The sequence below is a fragment of the Poecile atricapillus genome, chromosome 15 (assembly GCF_030490865.1).
Source record: "Poecile atricapillus isolate bPoeAtr1 chromosome 15, bPoeAtr1.hap1, whole genome shotgun sequence".
NCBI lineage: Eukaryota > Metazoa > Chordata > Aves > Passeriformes > Paridae > Poecile > Poecile atricapillus.
Genome location: NC_081263.1, coordinates 9,659,074 through 9,680,587, shown reverse-complemented (window position 1 = coordinate 9,680,587; position 21,514 = coordinate 9,659,074). Strand labels below are relative to the sequence as shown.

Here is a 21,514-nt window from a genome sequence, read left to right as displayed (position 1 = left end):
CACTGCCACCTGCCTGCCTGTGGTCTGCAGCCCTCAGGGAGTTAACCAGTGGGGAGATGCAGTATTTTGGTGGCTAATGAAATAAACCCAGGGACAGAGGGCCAAAGGAAGCTGGGTTGGTTTTGCTGCCAATGGAAGAGGGATGGCAGATGTGTTTGAAGGAGCCATCAGATAGGAAAATGCACGGCATTGAGAAAATGAAGCCCACTCAGAAGCAAGGCAGATTTCCTCCTTGTGTGCTCTCCAGCATTTGTGCTGACAGTTGAGTTCCTGGCAGAGATGATCTTGCATCAAAAACCACCTCCTTAATGGTTAAAGCTTCGAACTGCATGTGGTTTGCAGTAATACATTCTGAAATGGCTTCTTTATGTCTCCCCTGGGCTTTGCAGGAGCTCTGGGCTGCAGATACCCTTCAGGTACAGGAATTCATGTTCAACTTCCTGAGAGACCCTTTGAGGGAGATTGACGAGCCTTATTTCTCCCTGGATGAAGTAAGGCACCGTGAAGGTGGCGTGTGTGGAGTGGGGTGAGGTGGGGGATGACATCCCTGGTGCGATGTGTGCTGTGGTGTGACAGCTCTGCTGTCTGTGCCTTTGCTGCAGGCTGGGGGTGCTGGAAGGGTCACAGCTCCTGTGAGCTGCGTGGCCCTGGGAGATGGATGTGGTTGGTAAAGGGAATGGCTTTGTGTCCTTTTGTGCTGAGTGTGTGCAGCTGGGAGTACTCACCAGGCAGTTCATCTGGAGGAGGAGAGGGGCTGCCTTTGGCTTAAGGCTGCCTTGGGCTATGTAAGGATCTCTTCAAAGCAAAGAAGAGCCGAATAAAGAATAAAAACAACTAGAGATGACCATGTCACTGGCACTCTGGACTAAGCCAAGGTCCCTTGACCCACATGGCCTTAGTAAACTATTGCCTGCCATGTGAGCTGCAAAATAAAATGCAGAGCCATTAATTGTCTCCAGCTGGGTCAAAGGGTCTGGCACACAAATATCTGGCAGATATATCTGGCAGAGCTCAGTGGGTAGGTGGCAGTCCCCAAGCTGGGGTCACTCAGGCACCCTGGCTCAGGTAGCTGTGGGGCAGCCCTGGTCAGTCTGTGCTGGATGTCTGCTGGCACAGAAGGGGAGATGTGTCTGAAGCTAAACCACAGCAGCCAGCTCCTCTGCATCATTAACACGTTTCTCTTTCTTCCTGAGCAGTTTCTCACCTTCCTGTTTTCCAAAGAGAACAGCATCTGGAACTCACAACTGGACATGGTGTGTCTGGAGAACATGAACAACCCTCTCTCCCATTACTGGATCTCCTCCTCACACAACACGTAAGGATGAGGGGAGGGCTCTCTCCACCCAGCTTTTCTCATGCCAAGGTGAGAGTGTCCTGATTTTGCCTGATTACAGTGATGGGTCAAGCAGGCTTTTCCAAACCAAGGCCAGTATATCAGAGACCTTCCTCCTGGTGCCCCACTCCCTTCTGTCATTTAGCCATAGATGTTTTGCTCAGACATTGTCAGCAGCACACATCTGCACAGGCCTTCAGGTGCCTTCCCGTCCTGAGCTGTCACTCTGGTGATTTCTCACCATTAACAATGTCATTCTCCAGAGCCTCTCAGGACAGATGTCATAAACCCTGTCAGGATGAAATTGCCCATTTTCTGCTCTCTGCTGCTAGAATAATTTTGCAGGAACTGCTTCCCATGCACAGGCTGTCTGTGCTCTGTGCTCATGCTAACCCAAATTTAAAGGACTGAGAGCCAAAGCCATCTGAGCAGCCCTGAGGGCAGGCAGTGAGATCCTGTCTGCCTGTGAGAGCTCGTCTAGCCCTGCTCTCAGGCTGCAGGGGGCTCTTTGTGGCACCAGTGCTGATATTGCTATCTGAGGTTTATCTCAGGAGCTGGGGCAGCACCTCAGAGGAGTGCTGGCAGCTTCTTGCAGCTGGGGCAGGGCTGAACCCCTCACCTGGGGAAAGTGGCAGGTGTGGAGAGACTCCTCTCCTGCCATTCCCACGTGGCAGAGGCAGGTCTGCAGTGTCCCAGCAGACAGCTGTGGCCCCAGTGGGCCTGTCACTGTGCTGATGTGTTGTCTCACCTGGAAGGTACCTGACGGGGGATCAGTTCTCGAGCGAGTCCTCGCTGGAGGCCTACGCCCGCTGCCTGCGCATGGGCTGCCGCTGCATCGAACGTGAGTACCCAGCACTGTCTCTGCCATCACCACAGCTTGTGGTGCTCAGGGGAGGCTTTGCAAGGAAGGCAGAGCTGAAGGTTGGCGTGGTCAGTGGCAATGTTAACACTGTGATGGGCAGAAAGAGCTGAGGTTGTTTGCTTTGTGGGACTGGGTGATCTGTGCCCAAGGTCCCACAGAAAGATCAGAACTTTCACTGATCACCTTGCTCCTTTATTGCCTTCCAGTACATTTCTCAGCAGCACCTGGCTCAGTCCATCTCAGGTCCATGTCTTGCCTCTATTCCAACCTTTGGGCTGAGTTTCCCCTGTGGGTTTCTTTCAGTGGATTGCTGGGATGGTCCCGATGGCATGCCGGTCATCTACCACGGACACACCTTAACCACCAAGATCAAGTTCTCTGATGTCTTGGTCACTATCAAGGAGCATGCCTTTGTCACCTCTGAGTGAGTACAGCAGGACTTCAGCTGGCAGAGCAGAGAGAGGGTGGAGCCAGGGCTGTAGCAAAGTGAAGCTCACTTTATCCAGAGCTGCAGCACAAGGCCTGGATGTGGTGGGAAGAAAGCATGTCATGTCTCCCAGCCAAAGGGAGATTTTTCCCAGAAAAATGTTGTGGCAGGGAGGGCTTTGGGTAAACCCCAGTGGTTTGCCAGTCCTTCTCCACCCTGTGCATTCCTGGAGAGTGGCTACACTGGGTGCTCATGGCAGCACAGATGGCTGTTGATGTGAGCTGCTCCTGGAGGCACAGAGGCCAGGCTTTGAGACAGAGCTCAGAAATCCTTGGTTCCATCCAGATCCCATGGCTGGCTTTGATGGCTCTGCTCCTTCTCCTAGTTTCCCCGTCATTCTGTCCATTGAGGACCACTGCAGCATTGCTCAGCAGAGGAACATGGCTCAGAATTTCAAGAAGGTCTTTGGGGACATGCTCTTGACCAAACCAGTTGATATTTCTGCTGATGGCCTTCCATCTCCAAACCAGCTCAAGAGGAAGATTCTCATCAAGGTGAATTCCTTTTCCCAGCAAGGCTCCTAAGTGAGGGAATAGGGTGAGAGTGTGGGACTGAAGGCAGCTGCCTTTGGAAGGGGATGGTTGGCAGTGCAGGGGTGGAAGTGGAGAGCTGATGCTAAGAACAACTGGACACAAAAAAGCTCTAAAAAGCTCTCTTGCTTCAGAGAATCTAGTGGGAAATGAGCAGCTGGGTGCTGCCTTCCTTTGAGGGCATGGGGGAGGCTGGTATTTCTGTTTCAGAGAGCACCTTTGGGAAGCAGGTGTGGGACTTCAGTGCTGTTTGGTGATCCCTGTGGCATGGGTCTTGTTTATTCTAATCTGGAGGATCCCACTGCAGCAGACCTGGACTTTCAGGGCTGTCCACTGGGAAAGCTATGCTGCTTTTTGGGTGCCTGCTCCCCTCAAGGTGCCTGTCCCCCTCTCTCATCCCACAGCACAAGAAGCTGGCAGAGGGCAGCGCTTACGAGGAGCTGCCCACGTCCGTGATGTACTCAGAGAATGACATCAGCAACTCCATCAAGAATGGGATCCTCTACCTGGAAGACCCCATCAATCACGTATGTCTGTGCCATGGTGACCCAGTCCCTGCTCTGAGGGCTCCCTCAGTGACGTGGTGGCTCTGTCACATGCTCTGTGTGTGTTGGAAGGAAGGGCTGTGGTGCAAGTGATTGAAGAGGCTGTTGGTCTGTCTGGTTTCTCAGGTGTCCTTGAAGGCTGGGGATGTTTTATGGTCTTCCCTAGGAATCTCCTGTGGGCCTTTGCTAGAGGCAGAAGCCTGAGCTAGAGGGAGCTCTGGGCCAAGGCACTGCAGCCTGTGATTTGTGCTGCAGGAATTTCTGGGGATGGCTGTGCTTCCAGCCCTGTCTCCTGCCAAGTGCACATTTGATACACCTAAGCAAGGGTTTAGCTTTATAAAGCACCAAGTGTTCACTGCGGTGTGCATTTACTCACAGCCCACCTTCAGCAGCTTTACTCTGCTGAGGATCTATCTGACAAAGCCACATGCAAATGGAACATGTTTTTGTTAAAAAACAGTGAAGTGCAATGGTAAATCCACATAACTATCTCTGGTATCTTCACTTCAGATTGCCCCTGGGCTGAGTCCATGCACACTGTTTCCTTTTTGCATTGATTTGCTCTTCATTTGGTCATCTCCTTTTATTAAGTATTGGAGTGTTTGCAGTGTGATTTGTCACATGCTGGGTTTTTTGTTACTGATAAATCCATGCCTCAGATCTGGGGGATGTCTTGGAAGCTCCTGTGACTCACTGGAATCAGTGCTGGTGGCTGTCCTTCACAAACCTGATCATCCCTCCCTGCCTGTGCTGGTCAGGAGGAGATGATCCCATGGGTGGGTGGTGGGCAGCTTGGTGCTTCCCCAGGGGTCTCTTTGCCAGAGTTTGTTTCCTTGCAGGAGTGGAACCCACATTACTTTGTGCTGACCAGCAGCAAGATCTATTATTCTGGGGAGACAACCAGTGACCAAGGAAACGAGGATGAGGAAGAGCAAAAGGAGGTGAGGGCTCTCCTGTGTGATTGTGAGTTGTTCCCTAAGGAAAGGACTTGACTGCCCAAGGGGCTGAGCATTGCCATTGCCAGCTGACTTCAGGGGGAGATCCTGTGGTGGGAAGGATGGAGCTGCTTCAGGAGCTCCCTGCTCCCAGCTGGAAGACCCCTGAGCAAAGCAGAATCCAGCACCATGAGCCTGCCCTCGGTAACCCACAATGATGGCTTTTTCCCCCTGCCAGGTGAGCAACAGCACCGAGCTTCACTCCACGGAGAAGTGGTTCCACGGGAAGCTGGGAGCAGGACGTGACGGGCGGCACATCGCGGAGCGGCTGCTGACGGAATATTGCATCGAGACAGGGGCCCCCGATGGCTCCTTCCTCGTCAGGGAGAGCGAGACCTTTGTGGGAGACTACACCCTCTCCTTCTGGTGAGGGCCCCAGCACCAGTCCACTGCTCTGTTGCTCTAGGGCTTGTTTGCTCTTGACTTTTTCTTCAGTGGTGGGGTCCCGTTCCTGGGTGGCCTGTGAGCAGTTTCTCCCCTGTTTCTGTGCCCCAGCATCACGTCAGCTCCCTGTCCCAGTGCAGAAGGGTCAAGTTTCTTGGGATCCTTATGCATCACTCTCCTGTGGGGCAGGAATGCCATGATCAGGCTGGAGCTGTGCCTGAGGCAGGTGCTAAACAGCCATGGCTTAGCCCTCCCCTCCCTGCCTGTTCTGCAGGCGCAATGGGAAGGTGCAGCACTGCCGGATCCACTCGCGGCAGGACGCCGGCAGCCCCAAGTTCTTCCTGACGGACAACCTGGTGTTCGACAGCCTCTACGACCTCATCACACACTACCAGGAGGTGCCACTGAGGTGCAATGAGTTTGAGATGAGGCTGACAGAGCCAGTGCCGCAGACCAATGCCCACGAGAGCAAAGAGTGAGTGCATGTGTCCATTGGGCAGCTGGGACACTGGAGGAAGCTCTCCCAGATCTCTCCTCAGCCATTCCTCCCTTGCTGGAGCTTTCTGGTCCTCACTTGCTCCCCACAGAGCTCTGTCACAGCAGCCATGCTGGCCAGCTTTGTTGCTCATCGAGCTGAGTGTCATGGAGGCTCAGTGCAGAGCACAGAGCTGCTGGGTTTGGTTGGGGTGCCCTTGCCCATGCCACACCTCACCAAAGGGCTTTGATCCTGCCTGTCCCATTGCAGTCCCTGTCTTCCTCTGAAGGATTCAAGATGCATTTTAGGGGCTGGAGGGGAAGCCATGTGCTGTGGCCAAGCTGTGGGGTGGGCTGGGTGTGTGTGACCTGTGCACAGCTGTGTTTCCCCTGCCAGGTGGTACCACGCCAACCTCACACGGGCCCAAGCCGAGCACATGCTGATGCGGGTGCCCCGCGACGGAGCCTTCCTGGTGCGCAAGAGGAGCGAGCCCAGCTCCTACGCCATCTCCTTCAGGTGTGTCCCTGGTACAGGGGTGGTGTTGCTGGAGATGTGTGCAGCGTGGGATGCTGGGATGCTGCAGTGTGTGAGAGAGCAGGAGAGGTGCCATCAGCCAGACTTGAGCCCCCCCAGAACTCCTCTTGCTCTGGGATGGCCCTTGAATAAATCCTTGAAATCCTGCCCTTCCTCCCATCTTCCAGTGGGACATGGCTGTGCTCAGCCACGCACTAGGGGCACCTTCTCCTTGGTGTCTTTATTTTGGCAGAGACCTTCTCTTGCCAGGTGCTCAGTGGCTTCTCCCCGTGTTTCCTCCCTCCAGGGCAGAAGGGAAGATCAAGCACTGCCGGGTGCAGCAGGAGGGCCAGACTGTGCTGCTGGGCAACTCTGAGTTCGAGAGCCTGGTGGACTTGATCAGCTACTACGAGAAGCACCCGCTGTACCGCAAGATGAAGCTGCGCTACCCCATCAACGAGGAGACCCTGGAGAAGATCGGGACAGCGGTGAGTTCAGGAGCCAAAGGATGATGAACAGGTCATTTTTGAGCTGGTACCTTGAGGGTAGTGGTGTGTGAGCCATCTCGGTGGTTTGCAGCCCACTCATCTTGGGGTTTCCTGACACTTGAGCAGAGTTTGGTGCTGCCCCTCTGCGCCAGGCTTGGGCTGCTGTTTGCTGTCTGCAGCATCATCTTTGGTCTTGTGCCTTCCTGGGGCATTCTCCCACCTATCCCAAGGCAGGGAACCTTTTCTCCTGCAGTCACTGCTGTAACCACTGTCCCTTTGCTTCCTCAGGAGCCTGACTATGGAGCCCTGTACGAGGGACGCCATCCTGGGTTCTATGTGGAAGCCAACCCCATGCCCACCTTCAAGGTACACTCTCACTGTTTGGCACAAAACAAATTGTGGGGATGGCAGGTTTAGCAAGGGCCTTTTTATTTTCCAAGAGCTGTATTAATTTGCACACTTGTTTCTAGACCATGAGGAGAGATACAGTGGGGTTGAACCTCCAGGTTCCCAGTCTGGGCTGCGTCTTGTTCTCAGCTCTCCAAAGTAAGCCCATCAGAGGCTCTTGGGACAGAAGAGAGTGCCTGTATGGGGCCATACCAGACTGTGAGCTCTGCTTTGGCATAAATGAGGGCCTTGATTTGCTCAGCAAGGTGTCACTAGGGTCTGGCAGCGTCTGGCAGCAGGGCTGGATGCTGCCTGCCTGCACATGATGTGCCTCACAGCCCCTCAGCAAACACATCTGTGGTGGGAGCTGATCTCTCATCCTGTGGGCTCGTTGTCCACATGTCCATTCCCTGCCCAGCCTCATGGGACCCCTCCTCATTGCAGTGTGCAGTCAAAGCCCTGTTTGACTACAAGGCACAGAGGGAGGATGAGCTCACCTTCACCAAAAATGCCATCATCCAGAATGTGGAGAAGCAGGAAGGAGGCTGGTGAGTTGGTCCTGAGCCTTCCTTTTTCCTGGGGGATACGGTCAAACCTTGCTGTCACCATCCACACAAAGGTGTGTCCACTCTAGGAGTGGGTCTGTCTGGGGATTACCCATGAGCTGCACAGTTCCAGAGCCCCACAAACCCTAAAAGCAGATGATGAAAGAGCTGCCTGTTCCCCTCACCCCCACTCAGAATACTCTGGGGTCCCGTGGCAGATGCTGACATTGCCCCTTCCCTCCCTTCCAGGTGGAGAGGAGATTATGGTGGCAAAAAGCAGCTGTGGTTCCCTTCCAACTATGTAGAGGAAATTACAAGTCCCACTAGCCTGGAGCCAGAGCGGGAGGTGAGTATGGCCATGAGTGCAGCAGGGAGGGTTTGTGCCCCCTGAGCTTGGCTGCTCTGCCCACCGTGCCCAGCACCATCCTGCTGTGCTTCCTTCCAGCAGCAGCTGGATGAGAACAGCCCCCTGGGAGACCTGCTCGGAGGAGTCCTGGACGTGCCCTCCTGCCAGATCGGTGAGTGCCAGGGAGGGAGCATTGCAAAGGCCCCTTGAGGCTTCTCAGCCCCTCACTGATTGCTTCCTGGGCTCCTCCATTGGTTGCCTCCAGTGGCCAGAAATGGGAGTTTGCTGTAGCTGCAGGGTGCCAGGGTAGCCAGGAGTCTGTCTTCTCCCTTCCTCCCTGTGAAGGGCTTGGCTCAGCACCTGCTGTGACCTTGCCCTCTGCTCCCTGTCCCACACAGCCATCCGCCCTGAGGGCAAGAACAATCGCCTCTTCGTCTTCTCCATCAGCATGTCCTCGGTGTCACGCCTGTCCCTGGACGTGGCAGCCGACACGCACGAGGACCTGCTGGACTGGGTGAAGAAGATCCGGGAGGCAGCTCAGACAGCTGATGCCAGGGTGAGCCTGGGGAGTCTGGGGCAGGGGAGGAGGCATCTTCTGGCTGAGTGCTGCATTTTCCAGGAGCCAAGGAGCAGCTGGAGGCTGGTGGGGGGCGGAGAGGTGACAGCCTGTGACCTTGGACAGTGTGGCAAAGGGTGGTGACCACACGGCTTGGGAGGTTCAGGCTGGATATTTGGGAAAATCGGACAACTGGGTGGGTGCTACAGCCTCAGGAAGTGGGGAATCTCCATCTGTGGAGGGTGGCAAGGCCACAGATGCCCTGTGCTGGTACCAATGCTAGTCCTGCTCTGGGCAGGATGTAGGACTACCCAGGCCCTACCTGTGAGATGTCCCCCATGCAGACCTGGCAGATCTGCTGGTGGTCCCCACAGTGTGGGTAGGAGCCACACCCCGCAGTGAGGGTCAGTTTCTGAGTTGGGTCATCTATCACCACTGCTCCTACCTGGCCTGACACCTCTCTCACCCTCTCTTGGCAGCTCTCTGAAGGGAAGATGATGGAGAGGAGAAAGAAGATTGCCCTGGAGCTTTCAGAACTGGTGGTCTATTGCCGGCCTGTACCCTTTGATGAAGAGAGTGAGCATCTGCTGAGCTGGTGGCCATCACAGGCAGTCACTGTGGCATTGCAGACCCTGTGGTGTGCCCCAAGGGGCTGCTTTGGCTAGGTCTCAGCAGAGGCTAGATGCCCAAGGTGTCCAAATCACCAGTTTACCTTGGAGCTCTGGGTAGCTCCAGAGAGTCCAAGTTCCCTTCCCTGTCCCTCTGTTGCTGGTGTCTGTCAGCACCCAGAGCAGCTGCTGAGAGAGTGGGGCTGGGGAGCATCGTGCCTGGTCAGTGGGAGCTGTGTTGGTGCTCTCAGTCACTGGTGTTGGGCACCTGGCAAACACCCACTGGGGCAGAGCAGGGTCTGCACAGTGCTGGTGGCTGTGCCAGGGTGAGAGGATGGTGTGAGGAAGGAGCTGGGGGTTAGGTGTCAGCAAAGGGAGTGTGCTGCTGGCTTACACAGTGCTGTCCCCTCCCAGAGATCGGCACAGAGAGGGCCTGTTACCGAGACATGTCCTCCTTTCCCGAGACCAAGGCAGAGAAGTACGTCAACAAGATCAAGGGCAAGAAGTTCCTGCAGTACAACCGCCTGCAGCTCTCCCGCATCTACCCCAAGGGCCAGCGCCTCGACTCCTCCAACTACGACCCCCTGCCCATGTGGATCTGTGGCAGCCAGCTGGTGGCACTCAACTTCCAGACCCCAGGTGAGGGCAGCAGGCCGGGAGGGGAGGCTGGCTCCTGGGAGTGCCCTGTGCCCCCTCCAAGCCACCTGCTCCTGACAACTGGGGCGCTGGGAGGGGCTCTGGGTCTTGGAAGGGCTCTGCAGGCAGTGAGACCTGGGTTAATATGCTCCAGAGGGCTGGACTGAGCCAAGGAGCTGGGCTGAGGCTGGGAATTGTGCCATGAGGATGAGAGGAAATGGAGAGGAGGCAGGGAGTTCTCCCAGGTCCCTGGTGACAAGCAGGGCAGGCAGGGAAGGTGCCAAAGGGGATGGTGCAGCCTCAGGCTTGGGACACCAGCTGCTTGCATGGTCTGAGTCCAGCTGGCTGCTCTTCTTGCCTTTCCCCAGCTTCCATTCCTGCTCCTGCCGTGCAGTCCAGCCTTCCTTTCCCTGGCCTTTGCCAAGCCCTGCTGTGAGCCTGTTCAGCTCACCGGCACACCAGCAATCTACCTGCCTCTTCTCCTGCCGGCTTTTTCATTCCTTCTGTGAATTCAAGCATCTCACAGGGGGTTTGGCAAACCCTACAGTCAGCACAAGGAAAGCTGCAAAAAGCAGGAGGAAAAGAGGGGGATGACCCATGGAGTACTGAGTAGATTGTGCATGAGAAGTCACCTCATGGCCCTGACACATGCACAGGCTGCAGTGGGGACACATTGCTCAGCATTGCCAAGGGCTTCCTGTGAAGCATCTATGATGGGGGTGATGGTCTAGCTTGTGAAAAGTGCCTCCTTCATGTCCTGTATCTCCTGCCTGTGCTCTCCAGACAAGCCCATGCAGATGAACCAGGCTTTGTTCATGTCCAGTGGCCAGTGTGGGTATGTCCTGCAGCCAACCAACATGAGGGACGACGTCTTTGACCCCTTTGACAAGAGCACGTTGCGGGGCACAGAACCGCTCTCCATCTCCATTGAGGTCAGTACCTCCTCCTGGTGTGGGGGAATGCAGGGTCAGACCCCAGTGCTTATACCAGATTTGGGGTGAGAGAACAGTTTTTCTGGGCTCCTCAGCAAACCCCCTCAGCCCCTGTCCCACAGCACAGACTGGGAAAGCCTTTGCTGAAGAGGGGCACCCACAAGTGCTGCTCAGGGTCCCTGGAGAGGAGCAGCAGGAGCATCCCTGGATGCTCCCCCCAGGACTCCTCCTGTCCAGGTCCCAGTGCCAGCAGATGGCATCCATGAGCCATAGAGGTGGCAACCCTGTCCCCTGAGCCTGGCTGGGACTGCATCCACAGGCTAACAACACAAGAGCCGTGCCTTGTCCCGTCCTTGTCACTCACTTGCTCCAGGCTCGATGTTTCCATTTCCCCTTGCTCATGGCCCCTCTTGGAGGGATGCTGGAGGTCAGGGCAAATTTTTCAGGCCATTTCTGTGTTGTGCTGAGGATGGGGGGGTGCCAAAGGATGGGCTGTAGATGCTTGATGAGTTTTTATTACTTCCCTAATGGTGGAACTGAGGCTGGATTGTTCCTGTCAGCTCTCAGAGCTGCACAGCAGAGGCTCTGCAGGGACATGGGACAGCTCACCAGGCAAAGTTCTTGGAGGGCTGTGCCAAACCAGCTGGCTCTCATGTTTGGATCAGAGGGGTCCAGTAGCCTGTACAGGTATTCTCTGTGGTCTTGGAACCAAGCTATGGGTCAAGTCTCCCTTGGCAGTCCCCTCAGCTGGTGTAGACCTTGGAGAGGATGAAGTGGAGATCCTGCCTTTAGGTGCTCACAAGTTTCCTCTGCAGCCACCTCTGTTTTGGGGTGACCCCACCTAAAAAAGCTGCAGCCCTTCTCCATGAGGACACCCCATCATGTGCCCTCTGCACAACTGACCTCATGCCCATTGTCTCCCTAAAAATTCCCTGTCCCCTCTGTTTTCCAAGCTCTTCCTGCACCTCAGGATGTGGCTGCTACCACCAAGCGTCAAGAGTCATTGTGCCATATGCAGTCACTGTCGCCTTTAAGAGACAGGCTCAGCCTCTTGTTCTCTGGCAAAACTGCCTGCTGTCCCCACCAAAGCCAGCTCTCATGGATGGAGAAGCCATCTCGAGCTCAGCATGACTCAAAGCACATGATCCAGTGTTGGCAGCAGGTCCTTCCCCTGCAGCAGCAGCGTGCCGACAGCACGCTGGAGCGACATATGGCCACGGGCAAGAGGGAGCTGCGATTGCTTTCTCCTGTGAGGAAGCAGGTTGTCATTTGAGTGGAGCACAGACTGTGCTGCAGACACGAGGCAGAGCAGTGGTGGAGAGCAGCTCCTTTTCCTCCTTGCAGCAAGGCAGGAGGGCTGAGAAGTTTCAGCAAGGATGCGGGGGTCCAGCGCAGCGCTCCTGGCAGGGAACAGCGCTCGGCTGGGAGCCCAGCTCCAGCTTGGCAAGCTGGGGGAGGGATGCTGTGGCCCAGGCCTGGCTGTGCTGGCAGCAGGCAGGAACCTGGAGCAGTTCAACTGCTTTTTTTTTATGGCTTGCAAGTCAAACTGGGGCTCAAGAACACTATAGCAGCTTCCAGGGGTGGGAGCTGTTTCTCTCCAAGATGCTGGGCTGGGCTGGCTGGCTCTGCTGCTTCTTTCTCCAATTAGCAGAGCCAGGGTGATTTATTTGGGAAGAAAATGTCTTGGTATGCAAACACATTTTTTCCCCCTTTGTTCCTGTCTCTTACCAAGTCTCTCCTGCTCTCTGCTCAGGTCCTGGGGGCCCGGCACCTTCCCAAAAATGGAAGGGGAATCGTTTGTCCTTTTGTGGAGGTGGAGGTGTCTGGTGCTGAGTACGACAATGCCAAGCAGAAAACAGAGATTGTGGGTGAGTGGGGTGGTGAAGGGAAGGGAGAGGGATGCACCAGCACTCCTGATCCTGGTGTGAGCCCTGGGCTCTGCAGCAAAGCCTGGCACTGAGCTGGGAGCTGCCCTCATGCTGCCCCCGAGCCCAACATCAGCCATGGGGGCAGTGGGAGGACTCAGTGGGGCTGCCCACTGACAGCTCTGTTTTGTGAGCAGCTGACAACGGCCTGAACCCTCTCTGGACCCCGAAGCAGTTCCACTTTCAGGTCAGCAACCCTGACTTTGCCTTCCTCCGCTTTGTGGTCTATGAGGAGGACATGTTCAGCGATGAGAACTTCCTGGCACAGGCCACCTTCCTGGTGAAAGGCTTGAAGACAGGTGAAGCACTTGGGACAGCAGGGAGGGGTCATGGTGGTTCTCACCCATTCACACTGTTAGCCAGGGGGATGCTGCATTTCATGGGAGGGTGTTGTTGGGCCCCAGGCTGGCTCAGTCCCTCCTGTCCCCATGACAGGTCACATCCCCAGCCAGTCAAAGGAAGGCAGAGCCATTTGCTAAGATCCCTTGGGGCCACCTGGCACTTTGAAGGAAATCTGGGGGTTTGGAGGATCACAGAATCATAGACTGCTTGGGATTAGAAGGGACCCTAAAGGCCATCTTGTTTCAGCCCCACTACCATGGGCAGGGACACCTTCCACTACCCCAGGTGGCTCTGAGCCCTGTCCAACCTGACCTTGGCCACTTCCAGGAATGGGGCAGCCACAGCTTCTCTTGGCAGAAGAGAAAAAGGGTCTTGTGGGAGAAGGACCCCTTCAGCTCTGTGCCAGGGCACTGACACCTGACCTGTGCAGTGAGTGACACCAGGGCTGTCTCGCCATAGGTTTCCGAGCTGTTCCCCTGAAGAACAACTACAGTGAGAACCTGGAGCTGGCTTCTCTGCTTGTCAAGATAGACATTTTCCCTTGCAAGGTGAGACCAGCTGCCCACACAAGAAGGTGACTGCACTGCAGGGCTGAGAGCCAGTGAGCCCAGCCTGGCCCTGCCCCCTGTTCTGCTCTAGTTGGGGCAGTGAGGCTCAGTGCTGCCTGCTCTGAGTGCCTGTGGATGGCTGAATTCCCAGTGCTGCTCCATAATGATGCCCAGCAGGAAAGCAAGCACTGGGTCTGCCTCCTGCAGCAGTCAGGGTGTTTCAGGCATGGTCCTGCCTGCACTGTGTTTGACTTGCCTGGAAATCCCTTCAGCAAAAGCTGGAGGAGGTGGTTTGCCACAGTTCCTGTCTGCTCCAGGGACATTTGAGCTCAGGATCACAGAGCTGGCTGGCCTGGGGCTGTCCCTGCTGGCATAAATGGAGGGCAGGGCTCCTTCTGAGACAGATGGTTCTTTTATTTCTTCATTTAAAATGGTGCTGGTGGGAGCCAGCAATGGCTGTTAGAGCAGCTGCACATTGCAAAACCCAAGCCCTCATGAGCCCTGGACAGCCTGCAGGGCAGCCTGGGCCCTGCACCAAAACTGCCCTTACTTCAGGATGTACGCTTTGATATCACAAGCCCTTGACTACAGGATTTTTTCCTCATCCAAGCAGGAAAATGGAGAAATAAACCTCTTCAATGCTTCATCCCTACGGGAACGAGCAGGGGATGGCTCCAGCCAGCTGCTGGCAAGCAGAGGCAGAGAGGGGTCCTTTGAGTTGCGGTACCAGCAGCCTTTTGAGGATTTCCGTGTGTCCCCAGAGCAGCTCGCTGACCACTTCGAGAGCCGGGAGCGAAGGTGAGGCCAGTGCTCCTTCAGCTCTTCTCCTGCAGCACAATTCTCCCTGCAGATGAATGCAGCCTCCCCCTAACCCAAAGTGGAGCTGCAGCCTCGTTTGCTGCCTGGAAACCCTAAATTCGAGCTGCAAGTCGCGCCTGTGCTTGTGGGAGTGTCACTGTTGTGGGAGTAGGGTGGGACACCACAGCTGGTGGCATTATCCCCAGTCATGGGGGATGTGGCTGAGCCCCCACTTCCCTCCAGTGGGCAACTTGAGACCAGCAGAGCATTGTCCTTGGCCATCCCAGGGTGAGGCTGAGCTGTGTCCCCTGTCTGTGCCCCCTTCCAGGGTACTGCGGAGGACCCGGGTCAACGGGGACAACCGGCTGTAGCCCACCCCGGCGGGCGAAAGCACCTCCAGTGCTTGTGAATCTCACAGCACGCTGTGAACTGGTTTCTATGGAAACGGCACTGCTATGGCCTACTTTCAGGCAGCTTTTCCAGTTTCTCTGCTGAAGTGTGTTCAAGTGGAGAACTAAAAAAAATTAAAAATATTGGAAATAGACCCCACCCCTAACCAACCCCAAGCACCCACCAACCTTCACCACGAAGCCCTTAAGAAGCGCGTCGGTGCGGACAGGCTGCCAGAGGGAAGAGACCAAACTGTCTATAATCACAAGAAGAGACCTAAAACATCCCCATCCAGCCTCTGCTCTGCCTGTAATCCAATCGTGTGCAGCTGCTGGAGCCTGTTTGCAGCCAGCTCGTGCTGTGTCCAGTCCCAGGGCTCTGAGCCAGGCGTGACTGCAGTGACCACAGCAGCCCCTCTGTCTGTCCTGGTGACACCAGATCTGACCTGTATAGCCACTGCCGAAGGGTCCAGTAGTGAAACTCTACATTTACAGGGCCGCTCTAGCTTTAAACGACAATAAAAGTGTCAGTATTACATGTGTGCTGGCTCAGGTGTCTGGTGGTCTGTGCCCTGCAGATCAGGGCAGAGCTGAGGTGCAGCTGTTCCTCAGGGGAGGTTGCACTGCTCCCTCCTGGCTTTAGTGGAGGAAAAATAACCAGGAACAGCCCCAGGTTTTATGCTGTTCACTCAAAAGTGTAAAACAAAGTTATGTGCTCCAGCTGCCCGTGCTTTTCTGGGGCAGCCTGGGGACAGAACTCTGGGATGAAGAAGCACCCCTAGGGCAGAGGTGTCTGGACTCAGCATCCTGCTGGAACACTCACTCATGGCCTTACCCCATGGAAAAGTTGTCATTCTTTTAAAATAAACAAGGAGGTTGTGCTGGAGCACTCCCAACCCAGCAGCTGGAAGGCAGGCACAGCCATTCCTGGGCTTAAGGGCACCACCCCGGGCTCTCCCCAATGCCAGTACAAGCAGCAGTGGACTCATGTTTGTCTTTTACACTCTTTATTTAGGAACAACCAAAAATGTCTGGTTTCATTTCAACAAACTGTACAAGCAAGCTCTTCCCCTCGCCCACCCTCACATCCACATATACAAAAGGAAGGGAATCTTGCCGTTCACTTCTCAGAAGTGGCATTGTTGCTACAGGGAGTTCTTGCCCTCAGAATAAGAGCAGGTAAAGTCCATAGCACATACAAGCTACCCTAGCCCTAATAATAGCTACAGCCCACAATCACAGGCAGCTTCTTTTTTTGTTTCCTCTTTAAAACCTTTACCAAAAGTAAAAACTATTTCCTGTTTCACACGATTGCCAAGGTGACCATTTAAAATTGTGGTCTTGAAAAAAAAACCAAAAACCAAAAACCAAAGTAACAACCCCCTGGAACCCCCCACACCTCCCCGGGTACAAAGACAGCTTTACACAGCAGAGCTCTCACCCTGCTCCCTCACTGCACCGGCCACCCTTATGAAAGGTCCCGTTGCAGCTACAATTACATTTTCCTTTGGATAAATCCAAGCAAAAATTCCAGGTCATTCAGCACCAGCATGATTTCTAAATAACAATAATTAAAAAAAAAAAAAAAAAAAAAAGAGACCCCGTTAGGCTGACTTTGTGGTCTGCTTAGAAACAAAGTGATCAACACGCTGTTCCCAAAGTCTCTCTTTTAGTGCAATGTTAGTATGTGCAAGGGGAATCACAGCCACGTACCCATAACACCACCACGAGCCAGATGGGGCAGAGAGAAAGTGCAATTTTAGCTAGAAATTTTCTATGCCATGGATTCCTAGCCCAACCTTCACTAGCACCAGTAAGCAAGAATCCTCCTAACACCACCTCCCATCAGTCCAGGGAAAAATGGGCTTTAATTGTGCCACCAGAATGTGTCAAATGTCAGCCAACAGAACACTTGGGCCATAACAAGAAAACCCAAAATTTAAAGAAAAAAATTCCAAAAAATTCACTGCTTACATAACAGAGCTCCCTTGCTCTGCTTTAAAGTTTTGTGATGCCAATCCAACATTCCTGGCACACACCACTGCCAATAAAGCACACAGCATAAACTAAATTTCCCAATAAAAAGAAGAACAGGGATAGCCTGCAAGTGCCTTGTTCCCCTCCATGTGTTGTGTTGCCTAATCTTACCCTGCTGGTTTTGGGATCAGCTGAAAAGTGACACCAGAGGTTTACAGGTCAGCTGAATCACATCAAGACATTGATTTGAAGAGAACAAAACCAAAATTGTCTGGGCAACAGGGGAAAGAAGTTTACAAGCATGTTAAATTCTGTCACCCTGATGAGAATGTGCAGCATCACATCCACTTTGTGCCCAAGTGCTGAAAATAATCTTTTTCTTCTGATTCCCAATGAGCCAGCTTCTGATCAGGTTGCCTCTGTTATATCTGTAAGAGAGGGGCTACAGGTAAAATAATACAACACTTCTGCAGGTAACCAAAATGTATTGCTTTCCAATTAAAATAAAATACCCCAAACCCTAATTGAAAAACCAGCCTATTTCTACCAGCTTCCTTCTGTTGAACTGTCAGGGTACATGTAACAAAAAATAACCCAGCAGGTATCTTCCAGCTCCCCTGTGAGCATCCTCCATCCAAGTGAAGGACTACAGTGTTTCTTTGCCAGCAGCTACTGCTTTTGCTGGTGGCTTCTGGTGACCAACTCAGAGAGGGGACATGAAGTCACATTAAGTACCTGCAAGCACCTGTGCCCATCTTCCCAGCACACTGCAGGCCTGATGTGCAGCATCACTCAGCTCCCAGACAAGTGGAGATAGGAGCCTGTAGATCACGGTTTGTTTAGTGTTCTGCTAAAAACAAAAAAACCCACAAAATTCCAAGGATGCTAACTACAGAGCTGAAAAATAAGGTACCCAAATGAAATGTGGAGCAATGTCTAGAAATCTCATGACAGGGGCTGCTGATATCAGTGAATAAAGAAACTCAGTTCCCTGCACCAGGAGAACCAGCAGCCCTTTCCATGAGCAAGCCAGGCCAGCACAAATCAGGGTTTCGGGTTATTAAGCAATTGGATTGTGCCCTTAATCTAAGCAGCCTCGGAGACATAAGTAACAAGATTCACATGGATTAAAACTGATGGTTTCTGCTGTGCCTGCCAAGCCCAAGCTAAGGCGTAGCGGATGGAGGTGGAGAATTTAATTTCCCTTCCTTACTGATGCTGGCTACATCACCTTGATCTTACACCCCTTTCAAGTCAAAATAGTCATCTTTGATTAGATGATGATAAATATTCACACACTGTGAAGAATTGTGGTGACACTTAAGCCTCTCAACACCACAAGAGCTGCTGTTGGGACTGTAAAGCCACCTCTCGATTTTTCTTTTCAGTTTTGGATGCAGACATTTTTCCAATGTCCTGCACCAAAACCAGAGTCTCTTCGGAGATGGCACCTGTTTCTCCTCCTCAGCAGAGGAACAGAAGACCACAGAGCTAAACCCTCAAAAATCTTCAGCTTATACTTTTATGGAGATTTCAAGTCAACTAAAAAATGCAGATAACAAGGAATGTAGGAGTTAGAAAGGGAACTCGATCATTTTTTGATTTCTTTTTTGTCTCTAAATCTTACCCTCCCCACGCAAAGGCATTTGCCAGCCCCGTTGCCATGTCCGAGGGGAGTCTGCATGGAACCACTTTTTAAAATTCCTCCGACCCAAAAGAAAGAAAACTCCTGCTGTGCTTGTATGAATGCATGGAAACAAAGCTCAAAAACCTCAGCAGCTTCCAACCCTCAAGGCTGGTTTTTCTGTGTACACCGGGAAATTCTCCCTCTAGCTCACAAGACTTCTTTTCAATTTTTCTGGAAAACTGGCTGAACACAATCCAAGTGCAAAATATTTCAGCTAGTGCATCAAAACATGGTTTGAAGGGACCAGTTCATACCATAGTCCTTAAGCATTCCTGTAGATGGAGCGGGGATCACTCTTCCAATCAGCCATAGGCCCTTAAGTGTACACCAAAAATCCCACAGAAAATCACCTTGAATGGGCAAACTACACTTCCAACGTATTTATATAGCAAGTAGTTAGTAAAAGTGTACATTTTTAATGTACATCTTAATGAAATAAAGAATCAATGGCATATTTGAACTGTATATATGTGTAGTTAAATAAACCTGCATGTACATAGACACTACAGAGTAAATTGACCTACCTGTATTTGTTCTCTGAAGGTGACACTGTACATACATCCATATTCTCAGGCTGCACGACTCCCAGATCTGCTTTCAGCTCTAGAACCACACAGATTCTCCCACCCTCTCTGGTATTTTGGGGTGCACAGGATTGCCCTGGGGCTGTCACCACGGGGCAGCTGTCCCCAGTCCCCAAAGAGAGCCACGGGGAGGCCACTGGCTGAGCCTTCACCAGCCAAGGTGGGATGGCTGCTGGTCATGCCTCCAACTGTGTCATGACCATCAGCAGTGCTTCCACAGGGCAAATTTAGGGAGCCTGGTGCCACACAGGCCGCTCCAGGTCAGTGCCACCCCTGCTCACAGTGTGGTGGGACGGTTGGGCTGGCTATGGGATGCACAGTGGCCCCATCCAAGGCGTCACCTCACTCTCTGTGGGTGTGGTCACCTCCATCTGGAGCACATGGTCACACCTGGCCAGGGTCTCACAGCGTGTGCCAGGGAACCTTGTGACCTCAGGCACAGGCATCCAGCACATCCCACCAGGCGAGGGGAAGCCTCTGCCAAAGCACTGAGCAGCCACAGCCCCTTCCAGCAGCTGAGCAAGGCGGCCTCTTGAAGAGAAGGCAAAGAAAGAATTGCAAAAGCAAGCACAATTAAAGGTAGAAATCAGACACCATCTTTGGAAGAGGTTCTGAAAGAGCTTTTTTGGTTTTAAACCAGATTTTTTGTAAATCTCTGGATCCGATCCTTTGGGGTTTGCTACCCACCCTCCTAATAAATATCATTTACCACTAACAATAAAGTCTCCCACATTAAAAAGCTCTCACTAAATAAAAACCTTCTACTGAAAAAGTTTGGCTGACTTGGCTTGGCAAAAAATAAGGAGCTGTGACTACTCTCCATAAATACATCAGCAGATAAACACCAAAAACTATTTAAGTTAAAGGACAATGTTGGCTCCAAAACAAACCAGGAATGAACCAGCCATGAATTAATTCAAACTAGAAATTTAAATACAGTTTCTAACCACTCAAAGGCAGTCAATTTCTAGAATAGCCTTGCAAGAGCAAAAGTGAAGGCAAAACATGGAACCAATTTGGAGCTGGGATTTGATTAGTTTGTGACAGAATCATCTGACACAGCATTTAGCTGGACTATTCAGCTCAAGAGTTTCCCTTCTAGACTTTGTTTCCTATTAGAAAAGAATATTTAAAGCAAAAATGTTCAAGCAGTTGCATCGCACAGCAACCACCCAAGACAACACGCATTAAAAATGGACAGGTACCAGGCAGGATAACTGGGAATTTATTTTGCTCTTTTGCCAGAACTATTGCACATGGCCTGGGGTAAAAAAAAGGGGGAAAAAATAAGAAAAGAATAACAAAAAGAACTGGATCAAACACTTGAAATCACCAGCAGTGCTGTAGGAGGATCTGCCATGTAGGGCTGCAAGAAAGAAACTTCCCAATGGCAGCAGAGCCGCTGCCTTGGAGACAACAATGACTTGAACCACTCACAGCCACACTGTGACTCTGCATTTGTTCTCTGAAGAACAGACTGTTCTCTCCAAACAATGAAAAGGATTCCAGGTCAGGATGCAAAAATTATTATGTGCTAGTTCTGAGATTAAAGAGAGACTTAAAGTCAGTCTCCAGGAGCACAAGGGAAAGTGTTCTAGTCAGCAAGGGACAAATGACACCAAACTCCATCTCCTGGGCTGCCCAGGCCTGGGAACCTGCTGCTTATCAGAGAGTATGCAGTGCTCACACTAACTTCATCTGGAGGGATAAGAATCTCACTCAAATTCAAGATTGGCAGTTTTCTTCTCAAATCCCTTCCCTTTCATAATACACTCACACTTGTGTGCCCACAAAGCCCTTTACTGCCAGGGCTTAAGGACCAGAAAAGGCAGAGAGGATATATGCAACCATGCCAACCTTTAGAGAACAAACACCTTAACAGACAGATGAAAAAAAAAAAGGAAAAAGAAACAAGTACTATGCCATGATAGTCCATATCTAAACAATGACTTTGTTTACACAATGTCTGAGATTTGTTATGCTTGTATAGGCAGCTGTAGGCATCGGTATATGAATATGAAATCTGAAAGTCTGTCACTGGAAAGCAAACAGGAGCATCCTATTTCCTGGGTGTGAGCTCCCAGCTGTCTCCTCAGCTGGGCCACCGAGAGCTCAGCACCGAGCACCCAGTTTGTGCCTGTGCTGTCTCGTGTGCTGTGCTCAAAGGTCTCATGTATGGCAGTGCTTCATCACTACGTCCTGCGCCTCAGGCTTGCAGCAGGCCGGCCCATGGGTTTCTTAAAGATCACAAATTTCTTCTCAAGGGTAAGAGCGGATCCTCCGGGGCTGGTGGTTTGAGTTCAGTCTGTTTCTGAAAAAGAACAGAGTTGTCAGAGATGCTCCTGGCCTTGATCCAGGTGGGGTGCTGGGTAGGGAGGAAGGGAGTGCCTCAGGATAGGCAAGGTCAGGAGCCTTGATAGTCAGCTGCAAAGAAGAGCTAGCAACATTCAGAGGGGCCAGGAAGCCCAAAATCCTTGAGGGAATGGAGCTGGCTTTGCACCCCTAGGGATGCACCTTTGCTAAGCACCTCCTGTCTCTGTGCCATGAGGGTTGACAGGAATCCCTCGCTCTGGCTGGCAGAAAGACATGCTCAGAGGGCACTAGCAGGGGCACAGCCACCTCCTCCTCCACACACAAGCTGT

General features: G+C 52.6%; 2 protein-coding genes across 10 annotated transcripts in view; one reads left to right on the top strand and one right to left on the bottom strand.

Annotated features, from left to right (window-relative positions):
* Positions 1-16,219, top strand: part of PLCG1 (phospholipase C gamma 1) — a 42,429-nt gene extending 26,210 nt beyond the window's left edge. Inside the window, exons 9-32 of one of the 4 annotated variants that reach the window (XM_058850232.1) lie at positions 390-491; positions 1,197-1,315; positions 2,089-2,174; positions 2,499-2,619; positions 3,008-3,176; positions 3,617-3,739; positions 4,597-4,698; positions 4,931-5,118; positions 5,411-5,611; positions 6,008-6,127; positions 6,432-6,612; positions 6,901-6,978; positions 7,444-7,547; positions 7,794-7,890; positions 7,990-8,062; positions 8,289-8,446; positions 8,926-9,022; positions 9,469-9,693; positions 10,474-10,622; positions 12,376-12,490; positions 12,685-12,846; positions 13,349-13,437; positions 14,048-14,235; positions 14,564-16,219. In XM_058850232.1, coding sequence (XP_058706215.1) covers positions 390-491; positions 1,197-1,315; positions 2,089-2,174; positions 2,499-2,619; positions 3,008-3,176; positions 3,617-3,739; positions 4,597-4,698; positions 4,931-5,118; positions 5,411-5,611; positions 6,008-6,127; positions 6,432-6,612; positions 6,901-6,978; positions 7,444-7,547; positions 7,794-7,890; positions 7,990-8,062; positions 8,289-8,446; positions 8,926-9,022; positions 9,469-9,693; positions 10,474-10,622; positions 12,376-12,490; positions 12,685-12,846; positions 13,349-13,437; positions 14,048-14,235; positions 14,564-14,606 — 3,090 coding nt within the window. In that variant the 3' untranslated portion in view covers positions 14,607-16,219. The remainder of the gene's footprint in view (positions 1-389; positions 492-1,196; positions 1,316-2,088; positions 2,175-2,498; positions 2,620-3,007; positions 3,177-3,616; positions 3,740-4,596; positions 4,699-4,930; positions 5,119-5,410; positions 5,612-6,007; positions 6,128-6,431; positions 6,613-6,900; positions 6,979-7,443; positions 7,548-7,793; positions 7,891-7,989; positions 8,063-8,288; positions 8,447-8,925; positions 9,023-9,468; positions 9,694-10,473; positions 10,623-12,375; positions 12,491-12,684; positions 12,847-13,348; positions 13,438-14,047; positions 14,236-14,563) is intronic. The other 3 variants (XM_058850235.1, XM_058850233.1, XM_058850234.1) reach the window with 3 other exon arrangements.
* The window catches only part of ZHX3 (zinc fingers and homeoboxes 3), a 46,609-nt gene continuing 40,715 nt past the window's right edge, over positions 15,621-21,514 (bottom strand). For all 6 annotated transcript variants that reach the window (XM_058850238.1, XM_058850237.1, XM_058850242.1 and 3 more), the window contains one exon: positions 15,621-21,183. In XM_058850238.1, coding sequence (XP_058706221.1) covers positions 21,173-21,183 — 11 coding nt within the window. In that variant the 3' untranslated portion in view covers positions 15,621-21,172. The remainder of the gene's footprint in view (positions 21,184-21,514) is intronic.